Below are 17396 nucleotides of genomic sequence, written 5' to 3'. Positions count from 1 at the left end.
ATCACCATGCGGCTGGTGTGCACTTAGCTGCTGGGCCTGTAGCTCTGACCTCAGCCTTCTCCTTCGCGTTTTCAAGGGAGCTATGGCCACGTGACTGATCCATCCTCGCTGGTTCAGAGTCAGAAGCAGAGGTGCCTCTGAGCTGACTGTTCCGGAGTGCTTGCACCTGACCTCTCTGCTAGTCATCTTCTGTCAGCTTTGGGCTAGCTACACAGGGTCCCTCCTCTTCTGAGGAGTCCTCGCTGTCATTGATGCCAGGCTGGACTGTGACACTTTTCATTTCATAATGTGGCCAAAGAACAGTAGCTTCAATTCAGTCAGGCTTGATTTGATCTAGAACCCACTTATTTGGCTTTTTGGCGGTCCATGGTGTTTATAAAACTCTCCCCCAACACCTCATTTCAAATGAATCAACTTTATTCCTGTCAGTTTTCTTCACTGTCCAACTTTCATACCCGTACATAGTTAAATGGAATACTGTGACATGAAATGACCAAAATCTGGATGCATCTAGAACAGGGGTAGGGAACCTGCGGCTCTCCAGATGTTCAGGAACTACAATTCCCATCAGCCCCTACCAGCATGGCCAATTGGCCATGCTGACAGAGGCTGATGGGAATTGTAGTTCCTGAACATCTGGAGAGCCGCAGGTTCCCTACCCCTGATCTAGAAGCTAGGTGTCATTTGCATATTCATGACATCCATCCCCAAAGCTGTGACTCTCATTCAGCGGTCTCATGGATGAGGGAATGGGTGAGAGAACAGAACTCCTGTGGAACTCCACGTGATAAATTCCACTTAATTATTCTCCCCTGCTGGTGGAGACTCTTTATGTCTGGTCAGACAGAAGAGAGTGAAACCACTTAAGGGCTACTTCCTTAATACCAACCCCATATTCAGTTTGTATTCTAGCCCCCTAATAATTTCACTTGCTCTTTTTTGCATCCTATAAAACCCCGAACAAACTACAATGTATATATAAAGTGATACGTATAAGGGGGAAAATTTTTTCCTAACTTCACATATATACTGATGGAACCTGAGCTGATACGTGAAGTTAGGAATTTTTTTTGTCCTTATACGTATCACTTTATATATACATTAAAGCCATGTTAAGGTACATTCCCCTAGTTTAGAGAGATTATTTTGGAGCCCTTCACAGTCTGTTTTTGTTTTAACCACTTGTTGATGCAATCGTTGGCTCACTTCATGTTTAATGTGGCAATTGTGATTCTTTCACTGGAGAATACACCATTATTCCCATAGTAAGGCCCTGCAGTTTAGTGCCTAAGGACCAAATTGCACAAAACAAGGGAGTCAGGAATGGTTTCTGTATGGGGCTGTGTGTGTCAGCCCCTAGGAAATTCACCACATAAAGCAGAATCATATGAATTCATCCTTAGATCTGAATTATTAGACAGTTATCTAACTTGCTTAACCAATTAGCTGGCCATGGAGCTATTTGTGTACTGTAAGTGGCATGCTTGCTTTTGTTATATAAATTGTATCTCTTGTGTCATAAGCAGAAAAAGTCAATGGTAGCTTTGGAAACCTTAGACACATTGGCTGTGATACTGAAAGTCCATTTATTAACCGTTATTACTTAAAATACCTGTTTGCTTCTCCCGGCCTTTTCTGCACACTGCACTTACCCCATTTTGAAGGTGTTTTCCATCCCATCATTGTACACAATGTTTGTCTGCACTGCTCTCCTCAGAAGTTATTTCCTGGCTGGCATAATTTTTGTTTTTTGCTTTTTCTGCACATGTGCTCTAGCGATGCTACATAGTCTCACTGATTCAATGATCCAATAAAATGGCAAAAAAAGAGGAGTCTGCAAGAAATGTACAAATTAGGTGTGGAAGCAGTGAGGTGAGGGATGGGGGAAAAAATGGTGGACCAAGCACTGACTGTGGATTTTGGTGGGATATAAGGCCCCTTCCGCACACGCAGAATAATGCGTTTTCAAACCACTTTCACAACTGTTTGCAAGTGGATTTTGCTATTTCGCACAGCTTCAAAGAGCATTGAAAGCAGTTTGAAAGTGCATTATTCTGCATGTGCAGAAGTAGCCTTAAAGATTGTTTCAGTATGATCGCACTGTGACGGAAGCTAGCTTGAAAACATTTTAGGGAAAACATTGTGGCACAAGTGTTTTCAAAAACAATGAAGCAAAAGCTTGTTAGAAATATTTCCAGAACAAAAAGGGGTGTGTGAGTGTGAGTGTGGAACTCCATGGAAAAATTGAGACACGTGCGGTCTGGAAATGTTGTCAGCAGCTTATGTGGATGTTCCAGTTCACCCTCAGAACCCCACTGTGTGCAAGTGTGTTAACTTTGAATGCAGGTGCATTTTTTACACATTACTCCCTATTGTGAATAAAATCAGCTTGGACTAGATTAAAATTATTGACAGTAAATGTCCCATTTACAACCTGAAATCTATATACCCATTATATTCCCATTAAACGTCCCATTTACAACCTGAAATCTATATACCCACCTGAGATTTATTGTTCTAGGTTTGTCATTTTTAATTGAGCAAAACTGAACACAAGAAGCCTCTTCTTTTTGCTTTGGGGATGTAATATTCTATGGTTTGACACTGATTTAATTACTTGTTCTTTTTTTTTTTACCATGAATACCTGTGGTTCCCTGCTGTATTTTAGAGCAGTGCTCTCACTGTTCGGTGCTTGTACTACATATGGCATGTGAGTTAGGAAGTGATTCTTTCCCCCATCACTTAAGTTAATTGTGTGCTTTTTCCCCCCCTCTTGTGCTGTGCGGCTGATAACTACGTTAGGACCCTGCAGTGGGACACAGACCCTTCAGTGCTCCAGCTCCAGTCTGACTCTGAACTTGGGTATTTGTCCACTCTTCTCTCTCTCTTTTAAAAAAAATATTATTACTTTATTTGCAAGAATTATGTTGAAATTGCTTCTTGAATGGGCTTTTTTGTTTCATCCTGTGTATTTACCAAAACACTGAATCATCAGCATCCTAGTCTGGTTTACCTGAAGCTCACAAAATTTGGGAAAGGCCATTTTTTTCTGAGAAGAGAGACGTAAAATCTCCTGAAAAGAATTCCTTTACTTTCCATTCAAATGAGTGGGAATGGTGCCATTGGTACTATTGACTTTTGGGGGAGAAGAGAACACATAGGTTCTTTGAAAGAGAAGGCTACTAATTTCATTGTAGATGAAATGTGGTTAGAGCAGCGTGTATGTGGAGAGCATACTTTGCATACAAAGCCGACTTTGTCTGGGAAGGACGAAATATTAAATCTAATAAATGATTCAAAATAAATGTCTAGAAACTAATAAAATGGAAGAAATGTTCATCACTTCGTTCTGTGTTCATTGTGGGAAATAATCCATTTTGTTCCTTCCTGAACCCAATATTTTAATTTTTGAATTCATATGTCACTTTTCTCCCTAATGGAGGACTTCTCATGTCATTCTCCCCATCTCTGCTTTATCTGTGCAACAACAATCCTGCAAGGTAGTTTAGGCTGAGCAATTCTGGCAGGCACAAGGTCACTCAGTAAGCTTCCAGACCAGAGCAGGGATTCAAATCCATTTGGCCTATATCTTAGGCCCCTTCCGCGCATTCAGAATAGTGCTCTTTCAATCCACTTTTCACAATGGTTTGCAAGTGAATTTTGCTATTTCGCACACCTGCAATGTGCACTGTGCGGAAGAGGCCTTAGTCTGACACTTTAACCACTAGGCCTTGCCAACATCAGTCCTTTAAATAATGTGCAATTGCAACTGTAAACATCAAGTACAGGGCTGTACAACTCTCTATTTGACAGGCTAGTGCACTGTGTGCTTTATACAAAGTTCATTTCAGTTAGTTTTGCTGTACATGTGTGCACACACACACATATACTAGCTTCTCCCTAAAGCATCTAAATTTAATTCCTGGGAAAGGGTCTGGTAAAGATTCTGGTGATGATAATAAATTGGGCATGGTACCTTACAAGCGAGAGTTCGTGACTCAAATGTGCTTCAGAATATGTGTGGCTCTAATTCAGGTTCACAATTTAACAGTAGCTGCAAGCAGTTCAGAAACTGATTCTGTTTTCCTGTGCCCCATCTCACCCCTCATGTAAGTGGTCAACTGCTCTGGAGGAGAAAATGCCATCTTAGCAGGCAACATGTTGTTTGTTGTCGGTCCCCAACTAATATTTTGTTTTGTTTTGTTTGTTTGTTTGTTCAAGCCGCCGCCTGCACAAGCTGGGTGTGTCAAAGATTACCCAGGTAGACTTCCTGCCTCGGGAAGTGGTGTCGTATGCAAAGGAGACTCAAACGCCTTTGTCTACTCATCGGTCTGAAGGTATGAATGCTCATTATAGAGTGTCTTTAATTATTTTTTCAATATAATGACTTTGATAAATGTTAATATTACTAAGACATTCACAGGTCACCATTGGCTTGATTATTTGAATGACTGCTTGTCTGGGACCTGTGTGAAGTCTTTCCCTGCCCACTGTTCTCATGAGTTTCTCTTTCTGCCTCAATTCCCTTGCCCTTCCTTTCTCTCTTCTCAAGTTCCACGCATCCTATTCAAATAGCATCTTTGTTCAGCCATCTCCTTGCCTCTGTTCCACTTCCTGCCTTTCTGTCCTTCTCCTAAGCAAACCGATCTGTTCTTTCTCGCCTTGGTTCTATACAGCCTGCTGATGAGGCCATTTTTGTGATGCCTTTTGTATTGGAATACAGAGAGTCAGCATGGTGTAGCAGTTAAGGTTTTGGACTAGGCACTGGGAAACCCAGGTTCAAATCCCCGCTTGTGCTGTGGAAGCTTTCTGGATGACTTTGGGTCTGTCACACACTCTCAACCCTAACCCTGGCTAGTATTTGAATGGGAAATCTCCAAAAGATTCCAGGGTTGTGATATGGAGGCAGGCAACGACAATCCACCTCTGAATGTCTCTTGCCTTGAAAACCCTATGGAGTAACCATTAGTCGGCTGAAACTAATCCCCTTCGGGGATGAGGCGGCCTATAAATCCAATCAATCAATCAATCAATCAATCAAAAATAAAAAAGGATATCTATGTACAAAATGTGGAATTAACATATCGGATATTGGGTCCTCTCAGCTTCCTTCGGAGAGTTGCCCTAAGGGTTAATGGGAAAGAGTCCCCGTTCCTAGAGAGGCACAGTCCGAGACAGCTATCCTAAGCCACTTCCGGCTTTCCTGTCCCAGTTGCCTGGTTGGCTGATGATGGTGATGTAGCACTTCATGGATTTCATAACACACTATAATTGTTTATACAAAGTGAAAAGGTTAAAAAAACAATATATATAGTGTTATTTTCATTTAAATGTCAAAAAGTATTTGTGGCTCCAAGTGTTTTTTTTCATGGAAAACAGGTCCAAATGGCTCTTTGGGTGTTAAAGGTTGCAGACCCCTGGTCTAGGCATAATGATCTCACATCCTTGTTTTTCTCTTATAGGTTTAAGCAGGGCAGTTTCCTCTTAGATGATGTTTATAATAGTTGTGTCACATCACAGATCATCATACAGTGCACTTGATCCCATGACAAAACTGATCATACGGCTGAGCTGCACTCATAATCATAGAACTGCAGGGTGCTGCATTCATTTTTGCTATCAGACATTAAGTGTGAAACATTCAGAGAAAGAAAACACATATAAATTGTAAATTGCTTTAGACAATAAAGTTTATATGCCAAGGCTATGTACTTGACCCTTTGGGATGTATTCTAAGCTCAGATAGAAATGCATTTGATTCTTCCTTCTATACATCAAAACTAACCTCCAGATTAACCTGGTTCTGTGATTGTCACTTTTTTCTTTCTCTGTTCTCTCCCTTTAAAGGCATCTGCAAGAGCCAGGCCCTTTCTGCATGTGCACTTTCAATGCACTTCGCAGCTGGACTTTACTGCAGAATCCACTTGCAAAAAATTGTGAAAGTGGATTGAATGTGCATTATTCTGCATGTGCAAAAGGGACCTCGGAGCTTTCTAATTGAGCTTTCTCATTGAGATCAAGCTTGCAGGCAACTTGTCATTTTCAGCCGGTTGGATCCAGCTAGCTTTTTCACACAGCTTTGCCCAATTCTGCTCATGGTGTTTAACCATGCAGGTCCCATGATGCTTGCACAGCCTGTTTGGTGGGAGAAGTTGATTGGATTCTACCCCATGGAACAGTTTCCATCACTTCCTTCTGCCTCTGTCCATGATAGAGGGTTGGAAGCTCTCTTTCTAAACAAGTAGGTGTCTTCTCCATCACCCACGATCAGTAAATACAACCATCTTATCTTACTTCTGTGAATCAATTTAACTTCTGAGGTAAATCTGTTGAGATGAAGCAACAATATTAGTTTTACTTGTTGCACTATTGGGGGTATTCTTGTGTGTTTGCCTTCTGTCTATTCATTAGAGATGTCGAGGAACTGGAGGAGGTGTTGTGCCTGGTACAGGGATGCCGTCAAAAAGTCCTTCTATCCTGTGATGAAATGATCCTTTCTTCTGTGCTCGCTTTTTTGAGTGGTACCATCATGTTGTGAGGCTCTGCATACTTCCTAGTAGCTGGTAGGAACATTGGCAGTGATTGAATTTCTACGAATTTCCATTTGTGACAAGATTAGTATTGATTTTCAAGAGCTGAAGCCTGCTTATAAGGAACACCATATGTTCCTTAGACTAGTTTCTTTGATTCCAGTGTGGAGACACAGACTGCAGTTAGGAAGAAATGATATCTCTCAAACAATCATTAGATTATCAGAACTGCTTTTTCCTTTTGCGTACCTATTACCTTTTAATTAAGTCTACACACACGGTGTTCCCTGGCTCACATTCAATCTGTTTGTGGATTAGGGACTTCTTGTCTGGACGTTCCCAGAGGGTTAGACTGGGAAATCGGGTTTCCTCAGTTCTTACTCTAAATATGGGAACGCCACAGGGCTGTGTGTTGAGTCCTTTATTGTTCTCCCTTTATACATATGATTGTACTCCTGTCTATCATAGTAACACCATTATCAAATTCGCCGATGACACAACGGTGGTGGGGCTCATCTCTGGAGGGGATGAGTCTGCCTATCGGAGTGAGGTGGACCGACTGCTCTCATGGTGCAGGGAAAATAACCTGGTTCTTAATACTATCAAGACAAAGGAGCTTATAGTGGACTATAGAAGGAATAGTTCAGAAATTCAGCCCTTGACTATAAATGGAGATCAAGTAGAGCGGGTGGCTAGTTTTAAATTTCTGGGCGTTATGATTAAAGAGGACTTAACCTGGGGCATACAGACTGCCGCGGTGGTTAAGAAGGCCCAGCAAAGACTGTACTACCTGAGACTTTTAAGGAAGCAACAACTGGATGGAAAACTCCTGGTGTCCTTTTACCGCTGTGCTATAGAGAGTGTCTTAACCTACTGCATCTGTGTATGGTTCTCCAGTTGCACAGTGGCAGATAGGAAGGCGCTCCAAAGGGTGATCACTACTGCACAAAGGATTATCGGCTGCCCCCTCTCCTCCTTGGAAGAACTCTATAATTTCCGAAGCCTAAAAAAAGCCCAAAATATTCTGAGGGACCCGTCTCATCTAGCACACTCTCTTTTTGAACTGCTACCATCTGGTAGGCGATACAGGACTATCAAATCTAGGACAAAGAGGCTTAGAGACAGCTTCTACACTAGAGCTGTGGCTATGCTAAACTCCGCGGCTTCGTGTTGATGTGTTTGGGGCTGTGTAGGGATGGGTGGAGGAAGGGGAAAGTGAGGATGGGGTATGAGTAAGAAATTGTATGAGTATGATGTATTGTATGAAATTGTATGAGTATGATGTATGAGTCTGAAATTGTGTGCATCGAGGAATGCGGCTGTAAATTTCGTTGTGCGTGCACAATGACAATAAAAAAATGCTTAAAATGCTTAAATGCTTAAATTTTGTGGCGGGGGAAAGTACTGACAAGACACAGTGGGTTAATGGGGGTCCTGTAGGGTTTTCAAGGCAAGAGATGTTCTCAGAAGTGGTTTGTCCTTGGTTGCCTCTTCATAGGCTCAGAGAATTCTGCGAGGACTGTGACTGTCCCAGAATCACCCAGCAGGCTTCTTGTGAAGGAATGGGGAATCAAGCCCAGTTCTCCAAATCAATGTCCACTGTTCTTAACCACTATATCACAGTGGTGGTCACTTTATTATCCTCCAAATTCAAGTTGGTTAGCCTGAAAACTGTTTTACAAGACATTTTAAGCTGTGAAATGTTTTATATTGTTTTTATTCTCATGTTTTATAGTGTTTTATTTTGTAAGATGCCTTGAGGAGGTTTTCCGGAGAGGCAGCATAGATGTTTTCTAAATGAATAACAGTAGCTATTATACTTGATTGACTATATTATTACTTTACATATTCCTGGAACAGTCATGGTATAGAATATCTTCTAGGGCCAAACCTGGTTTTGTCAGAGGAGAAGGGTTGGGAAAATGTTGTGCAGTGGTAGTCCAGGAAAAGACAGAAAAATGGGAAGGATTTGGCTGTTGGTTGATTGATAGAGGTTAGCAGTCGATTTTACAAAGAAGAAAGAAGAGAAATATGGAATCATTGAAGCAGAATCATCTATGTTTGTAACTCAGATGATATAAATACTGACTACTTAACTTTTATTTATGCTGCATGATTTCAGATTATTCTAAAACACCGTTTCTTCTTCAAAAGATGAAATTAAATTGCAGTGCGTCTATCAGTAACTGCAGTTTTTTCAATTTGTGGAAAAGCTGTTATTTGAAGCCATGCTAAACCCAAGCTGGGACCAGTGAGCATGAGACTGATTGGAAATTAAAACTGTGGAGTGCTTTGGAACCGAAATCTATAAATAGTGCAGATATTATGACTTTCAAAGGGAATTTTATCATGTGTTTCAGACATTTACAAAGAGTGCCCTCTAGTGGTTTAATTAGAAACCAATACTGTGGATAAAACTAAGATGAAAGTTATTATACATGCTACAACCAAGGGGCTCAAGTTTAAACAGTTTTGCCCCAGTTGTGCAGAAAGGGGAGAGGGAAGGAGTCTGATTTTAATAGAAAGTGGGGGGAGCAGATGGGGAATTAAAGATTGCCCTCCCCCAACTGAGTCCCTGCAGTTTATCTTCTTGAATGCTTTTCTGTTCTCATCAGACTCCCCCCCCCTTCTGTGACATCTGTTTTGGGTCTGAGGTTGCACTCTGGTGCACACCAACTTCGAAGTCTCATTGAAGTCAGAATAAACATGCAGAGGGTCACAATTCACAGCTGCATCTCATGCCCACCAATTCTTCTAGAAATAAATACTTTTAATGTCCACATTAACTGTAATTTTCCTCGTTTCTTTATAGTGGCAGGATTGGGAGGAATTGATTGAATCTTTTTTATATTCATTTATTTAAAATGCCCTTTCTCTCTCGCTCTCTCTTTCAAAAGAAAAACAAGCTTTGATAAGAATAAACAATTCTTAAATTATTCTTGAAAAAAAGGGGTTAGATCTCATGATGAGCCTGACTTTAAATGGAATTCCAACTTCAGAATTGGTCTCTCTCTCTTATTAATTATTCTGTGTACAGAACCCTGTCTCATTTCCAATCATTATACTATCTCAATGTAATTATAGCTTTATATAGGAGTACTTTGAACAGTCATAATGACCCCTTCCCTATTTTCTAAACAAGGTTGTATATCCATTTCAGCCCAGTGATGACCATTGCTTCCAGAAAGAAGTGAATATTTTAAACACGTATGATTCATGTGATACCCTCCCCATTAAATAGCTATTTGTTATACTGATGTTATTAAGTGTGCAGTACAAAACACTTATTGGGCGGATGCTTCACAATGGTGGTCATTGCATTGAAAGCAATAGGCCTTCTGCTTCTTATCCTGTTCTGTAATTGAACATTTGAAGCAGTCTAATAACAATTTATTTTTCAAAAAATAGGGTCCAGGTGCTGCATGCTGTTTTACCTCTGTTAGTGTGCTGTGAGTTACATACCTAGTGAATGCCTAAAGATTTTATCTGGCAAGCGAGAGAAAGTAGGGCTAAATTTAATGGTGAGATTTCTTTCCTTGGCGGCACCCAGAGAATAATTCTGTGAATGACTGGAGATTCAACTGAAGTGGGCAGAATCTGCTACGTGGTCCACCAGAGCCCTTCCAGGAGCTTCCACCCACTGTCTCCCTATCAGTGAGCCTAGAATGGCTGTCAACTACAGAATGGTGATATCTTTCTCCACCAGAGAGCTCTGTCATTATGTCCTAGGGAGCAGATTCAGCCTTCCCACTGGGTGGCTATCAAACAGGTCTTTAAATCTGGCATGCCAGTTCAAAGCATTAAATCGAATGAGCCGCCAGGACACCTGGTGACAATTGGTGCAGACTGAGAGCAAATGGCCTTGACCTCAGGGTCTCCTAACTAGCTGTGAGTCATCTCCCTGCGCCTTTGCCCTGCTATCCATATCCTGACATCTGAAATCAGTATTGAGCTGTGAGCCTGGTGGCACCTGTATGCAAATTGGAGTCCAGCTGGGATTTTCTTTCTTTGCAGAGAAAGAGCACCACACAATTTAACCCATGAGCAGCTCTCAAATCAAGCTGTTTTTTCCTCACGCGGTGTAGAAAGAACACACACAGGTATTTTGTTTACATGCCGTAAATGTGTACTGATGGAATAGCTGCAGATACAAGCACTCACATTCGTGAGAGAACAAAAAGACAAATTAAATGAAACACATCCACAGTCATTTTGCCAAATGTTTAGTATCAAATGGCAACGAATCTTTTAGGATTTGGAAACAATGAGGTCACAAAATGGCCTTGGCTGGCATCAGAAGGGTTTATTAATGCACCAGCAGATAGATATTAGCAAAAGAGAACAAATGATGACAAACAGCCCCAATCTTGAACCCACCAATGAGCATGCTCTTTAATGTGGGTGAGGTGCTTTCTGACTTTCATACCACAGGAGTTTTACACCTATGGTCTTGATCAGCCATTACTAACCTTGCCAGGAACACATTTCATAGGACCCTCTCACAATGTCAGCTGATGACCTTTGCCTTTGTTCCTGTTCTTATTAAAGGCATAAACTCCCAAATTTAAAGGAAGAGAACTCCCCCCACCCAATAGTTGGCCCTAAAGGTGAGTTAGGCACAGAAGAGAATTGTGGCACACCAACTAACTTCTTGAAATGCTTTTCTGCATTTCTACTACAGTGATATAGAGAAGTAAGTTGCTTCTTTTCTGTTGTGCAATTGGAACTTCTCTGCTTTGGTAAATGCAAGTATCTTTAATATTTTCTGCCCACATTTAAATAATTATTAATAATTTAAATAATTTAAATAATTTAATGTGACCCTCTACAGCAGCTACAACTGAGGAGCAAAGAGCTTTTTCATAGGAGGAATATCGTGCTGCAGGTTATACATGTACACTATTGGTAATTTTTAAAAAGGTTTGAAAAGTTGCAACTTTTATAATAGTGGCGGGCAAGATGAGGCTGTCATGGCATGCAACTTTTAAAACTTTTTTTTGCTGTCACACCTAACTTCTTGCAACCACAATGGAGTTTCCATTGCCAGAGATTTTCAGAGCTGGTTTACTATTGCCTGCTTCCACATTACCACCTTTGGGTGTGCTTAAAACAGCAGGTTATGATGCAGCAGGACAGTATTGCTGTTCAAAACTAATGATACCTGCTTGTCTTGGTCCAAAGGACTAAGACACAAATTCTGTGAATCCCAGGGGGCTGTTGAACCGTTTCTTGAACAGCAAACCACCATGCTGCATTGAAAAGTGAATTTGAACGGAGGCCGTATGACATTTGGGGAGGGAGGCAGAACAGGTTTTTCAAAACAAAGTCAGCAATTGCTTGGGGAATTTGTGCAGGCTTATAGCACATGATCTGTGCAGAGCTAAAGGGCCAAATCACATGGAATGCTGGGGATATGTGATTGGATTCCAAGATGTAAAATTTCGCTACAAAAAACTGTTGTGTGAGGTATCCAATATGGTTGATGGCTACAGCATTTGAGAATAGCGAATTCAACTCCTCTCCTGTGTTCCTCACTCTGAAATGTCTTTCTCAGGTGCTTTAAGCACCAGGCAATGCAGACTGTTCCCCCCAAGCTGATATGGTGCTTGCATGGAGGAAAGAGCAGAATTTTCTCTTCTCTAGTACTACTGCCCCAAAGCATTTTGCCTTTACTTGTGGTTGCTTATCTGGGGAACGTATTATGAGTTTTTTTCAGCTTTTTAGTACTCCCAAACCCACTGAAATTGAAACTTAGGCTGATTCCGCATGGGCCAAAAACAGCGGTGTGAAAACGGTGTGAAAATGGTATAAACCCTTTTACGTTTTAAACCATTTTATACCATTTTCACACCATTTTCACACCGCTGTTTTTGGCCCATGTGGAATCAGCCCTAGCTTTGCAATATTCATGTTGACTAACAGCCAAATGCAGCTGAGTAACCATGTCTGTTGGCCTACCTGCCGCTTTATAAACTTCCCCTTTACCAGGGACAGCAAAAATAGAGGTTTTGAAGCACCACTATGACAAGGCTGCTGAGATGCCTTTAATTACAACTCCTGAGTTACAATTTGTGTGGACTGCGGAAAAGTACTTTTGAGGATCACATAAAAATAACTGCTTTATTAATTCTTAGCACTTAATTGGTTTTCTGTGCCAATCCATTGTATGTAGAGTTTAGGTGTTTTTAGGTAGAAATATTGCTGGTAGAACAGGCTACACACATTGCAGAAGTGGTAGGCATGTTAGTACCTCTTTTTAATACACAATATTTACCAGTGATGAAGGGAGGGGGAACTGTGCCAGGGGCATAAACTGCCTGCACGCCCCCCCCCCGCCCCACCTCCAAGCCACCCCGAAATGCCCCCGAACCGCCCCCACACTGCTCACGTGATTGCAATGGCGACGCCTGGGACGAGATGCCCCAGATGTCCCCATCGCATCTACGCCTCTGATCTTTACCTCTCCTTTGGGATGGGCCTCTTTGATTGAGAGAGAAAAATGCATCGCTCTAGTTCAATTCATAGACTTCATGTTGTCAACAAGGCAGGTGAATACATACATGTTGGAGACCTGAAAAGTCTTATGTTCTGCCGCTCCCTGCCACTGCAGCTCAAATTGGGCTTGCAGGAAATAACCTTAGCCATTCACAGGAACTTCATTATTTCTCTTCATTGGTTTACTAACAGAAGCGGTCACCTGCCAAGGGTCAAAGTAGAAATTTTGCACACAACAGGCTTTTGAAGAACTCAAGGGAACAGCAGATATTCTATTTTCTATTAAAATGTTGCCCATTCAATGTAACAAGACTTTTTAAAAAACAGAACTTGACAATATTTCAAAAGAACTATCATTGCAAATAGTTTATTACACACCGGTTTTATGCCTAATAAAGATTTTGGATTTGGATTTGAAATAGTTTATTAATATGGGATTCATACAAATATCCCAAATATTTAAAAACACTTCAAGTTTTAGTAATGGCCCTTACAATCTTAGGTAAAATTGAGCATACATAAAATGCACAAATTGACAGGAAATAGCAATTAAAAAACAAGCCAGATACAAGTGTATTAAGAAAAGGAATACAATCGCCTTCCTCCTACGCAAACAAAAACAACAAAAATATCAATCAAGTTATAGCAAATCAGATCTCCGGTATGATTCCAGCTCAGATTTTCATTTATAGCCACAGCACACAACATCAGATATGACACGGTCAAACAAATCTTTATTTGAGTTATTCCAGAAGTATTCTCCTGATTTGTCCATACCATTTCTGCAATAATGGGCAAAAATCACTGTGTGGCATTTCCAGTCCTCCATGGTTCTTCTGTGGACAAGTTCTATAGTAAAGTCAGTCACATGGCTACAGTGATGACCCTATGTCTGTGGTGGCGAACTTTTGGCACTCCAGATGTTATGGACTACAATTGGCCATGCTGGCAGGGGCTGAAGGGAATTGTAGTCCATAACATCTGGAGTGCCAAAGGTTCGCCACCACTGCCCTATGTATACTTTCTTGGTAGTAAATCCAAGGAAATTATGTGGAATTTATTTCTGTATAAGCGTGGGTAAGATCAGCCTGTAAACTTCTTTAAAAAGCAAAGCTGCTTTAAATTGTAGGGCTCTATAAATGATAAATAATGATTACTGTATGTCTCAAAACCCAGTTATTTTTCTTTCAGACTAAATCACAGAGTTACAGTCAATTATACATTCTGTAGTTTTTATAATTTTTTTTTTAAAAACTTGTAAACGTTTTCCTTAAGATGTCTTACCTGAAACATTTATAACGAATGTTTTCCTTATCAGTATTGGTGGTTTGAAACTTCTGGATTCTTGATTGTCCAAAAAGAAATGGACACCCCCTAATCTACATGATAGCTTGAAGAGTCCATCCTTACAGAATGGTGCTCAAAATGGAAGATTGACAGTTCTTTGCTGCAAAATGCAGACTGCCATCACCATTGTTCCCTTATTTCTCAATGTTAAATGAAATGGATATCTGATCGATACTGTCAGTTGTTAAAAAAAAAAGCCCTCTTCATTAGCAGCTCTTTTTGTCAATTGACAGGATAACAGATTCTTCTGAGGTACTGGCCACATCTTGTAATAATTTTATGAGTTTTTCACAGTAAACATGATACTGTTAGACATTCCTGAATTTTTCTCCTCCCCGCAGTGTTTGCAATGTAACCAAAGGCATTTGTATTGTTATTAGTTTTGACAAACTGGATTGTGCCTTGGCCATTGTTAAGCAGTTCTGTCTGCCCCACCCCCCACAACCCACTGAGAGACAAAGAATTTTTAATGAATTTAATTAAAACTTTATGTGGTTCCTGGAATAAGCCTCCAGCTGCTTTGCCATTCTTTTTGGATGAAGGAAAGTTTCTTTAGTGCATAATGATGTGTTTTATATGAGATATGTTTCAGCCTCCTTCCTAGTAGCCCAAGGTCCTTTTCCATGTATGTTGCAGTGGTGAGGTATTTTATAAACAGTCTCCTAAACATCACAGTTAACTACTGAGTCACACTTTGAGCCAGTATGTTAACTATACTGTCAACAGAAGTTCATTTTGGATTAAACAGGGCAGAGGTTTGGCAGCCATCTTGATGGCTTCCATGGTCGAGACATCCTGTTGATAGAATGGGACTACTGATTGTGACATTGAAGGTGGAGTGAGCACCAGAGTTGGAAGCAGGTTCTATATGTAACCCCTTGAGTCCCCAAAGGTTCAAAGTACAGGGCAATTCAAAATATAAATCCAATGTATTAAAATATAACAGAAATAATTTGTGAAAACATCCCCCAAAATATCACCACTGGCTCACTAACCATTGTCTTATGATCGAGTCCTCTTCACAGTCTTTTGCAGAAGGTATCAACAGCGCTGTGTGCTTTTCTTGGGATCAAGACTGGCACAGAGTCCCAGAAAATTCTTTTTGCCACAGCAGGAACTCTATCTCGAAAGACACTGGATTAGTCTTCAAGCTTGTGACTGCCTTAGGAGCAGTTCCCCTTTTCTCCTGGCAAGACAAGATGGGCAGGTCTGTACTAGGGTGCTTCAGTGCAGTTCTTCAAGGAGTTCAGCTATGGCAAGTTCTGTTGCTTCTTCTTTCCAGTTACTGCTACCCTGGAAGAAGGGCTGCTCAACTTTTCTTAGGAACTGCAGTTTTCAAGGAAGAAAGTTCAGCTCTTCCAGCTAGCAAGTTTGCTCTTTCTGTGCAGTCCTTTCCAGATCCAAAGCTTGTAAAGCAGGCTCTGCTCTTCAGAAAAGACTATGGTCAATGCTCTTCGATCAATCCCCTCTTGTTCTTTTAGGCTCATTCCGCACATGCAGAATAATACACTTTCAAATTGCTTTCAGTGCTCTTTGAAGCTGTGCGGAATGGCAAAATCCACTTGCAAACAGTTGTGAAAGTGGTTTGAAAACGCATTATTTTGCATGTGCGGAGGGGGCCTCTGTTAGCCTAGTCCTGCTTTATGCCACCTTTTAATGTTATGGTGCTCATTTCAAAAGCATACCCCATGAGCCTTTGCCAAGTATGCAAATTAATGAAAGCCCATGCACACATTAGCTATCTGCTCTGGCTCTGGCCTAAGGTCTAACAAAATATAATTGATCTACTAATCAGACCTAGGCCTACAGACTACATATATGTGTTCTGTAAATCTTTAGAAGCACACCAAAAGCATGGTAGCGTTATGTGCTATGAAAAGGATAATCACAATATGGGTGGCTAGTTTGAACTAGGCAAGAGGTTTACTTTTCACATGGGCATGTTTGGTCGTGGGTTGGCTAGACATCAAGCTATATAGGATATTGCTTTGAAATAATCATGATGAAGACTGCTTTCATTGCCATGACACAAAAGAAATCATCTGGATGGTAAAACATTTTCTTTCCAGATAATGGGAAAAAACTTGTTAATTAATAATACACATATACCCATGCATCTGTTAGAAATCTTATCACTTGTTATGGGGTTCTTAGAAGCTTGGTACTTCCTGGTTTTCAAGAAGGTACAGGTGGAGTACAGATGAACCAAAGGCACTACAGATTCTATAGTATAGAAGGCTGAAATTTATTAAATGCCTGGGCTGTACATTTGTGGAAATTACTTATCTCCATTCCTTCTGAGCAAATGTACATAGGGTGAAGATCAGAGACACTGGGAATAGTATTAAGGTATGCCATGCTTTAAACAATTGAGGAGAAAAACCAAAAGCACAACACATTTATTACAAACCCTTCCCCCTTAATATATTGTACAAAGTGGCTAAAACTAACAAAACTGAAAAGAAAGTAAGTCTAATTTGCACCAGGTTTTATTAGTCAATGAAACACCCATAGCAAAAGCAGTGAAAGTTGAAGACTGGGGTTTGGCTAAAAGAAGGTGTGAATTCTCATCTGGATTACAGTGAAAACATGCTCAGTCACATTCCTCATGTAAAGGAACTATATTATGGAACTGTATTAATAAGACTGATGGGCAGAATAGCAGTAGCTGGCATGATTTTGGATTACAAGCTATATTTCCTGTTTTACCACACTCTTGAGTCCCTTCTTCACACTTTGGCTCTTGCTTCCAGCAGTTTGTCTGAAGTCAAAAACTCAGTTAACATTCACAGTCACTGACACAATTGATGGTTGTTTCATAGAATTTGGCTGCTTGTGGAATAATTCCCTATTCCACACTACAATTTGAAATCACAGTACCTTAAAAACAAAAGAGAAACTGACTGTTGCTGGCTTTCTGGGTTTGAGGTGGTGGCCTGGTAGTTTTTGCTCCTAATGTTCTGTTTAGCAAAAACTACCAAACTTTGGCCACACAACCTGGAAAAGCCACAATAGTCAGTTGA

General features: G+C 40.7%; 1 protein-coding gene across 7 annotated transcripts in view; it reads left to right on the top strand.

Moving 5' to 3' along the window:
- DYNC1I1 (dynein cytoplasmic 1 intermediate chain 1) overlaps positions 1-17396 on the top strand; it is a 202978-nt gene that overhangs the window by 31114 nt on the left and 154468 nt on the right. For 4 of the 7 annotated variants that reach the window (XM_048510898.1, XM_048510902.1, XM_048510900.1 and 1 more), the window contains exons 5-6: positions 2804-2863; positions 4223-4338. In XM_048510898.1, the coding sequence (XP_048366855.1) occupies positions 2804-2863; positions 4223-4338 (176 nt within the window). The remainder of the gene's footprint in view (positions 1-2803; positions 2864-4222; positions 4339-17396) is intronic. The other 3 variants (XM_048510901.1, XM_048510904.1, XM_048510903.1) reach the window with 1 other exon arrangement.

This window comes from Sphaerodactylus townsendi, linkage group LG11 (genome assembly GCF_021028975.2).
Source record: "Sphaerodactylus townsendi isolate TG3544 linkage group LG11, MPM_Stown_v2.3, whole genome shotgun sequence".
NCBI lineage: Eukaryota > Metazoa > Chordata > Lepidosauria > Squamata > Sphaerodactylidae > Sphaerodactylus > Sphaerodactylus townsendi.
Note: the sequence above shows the minus strand (reverse complement) of the source record. Positions and strands in the feature narration are given on the sequence as shown.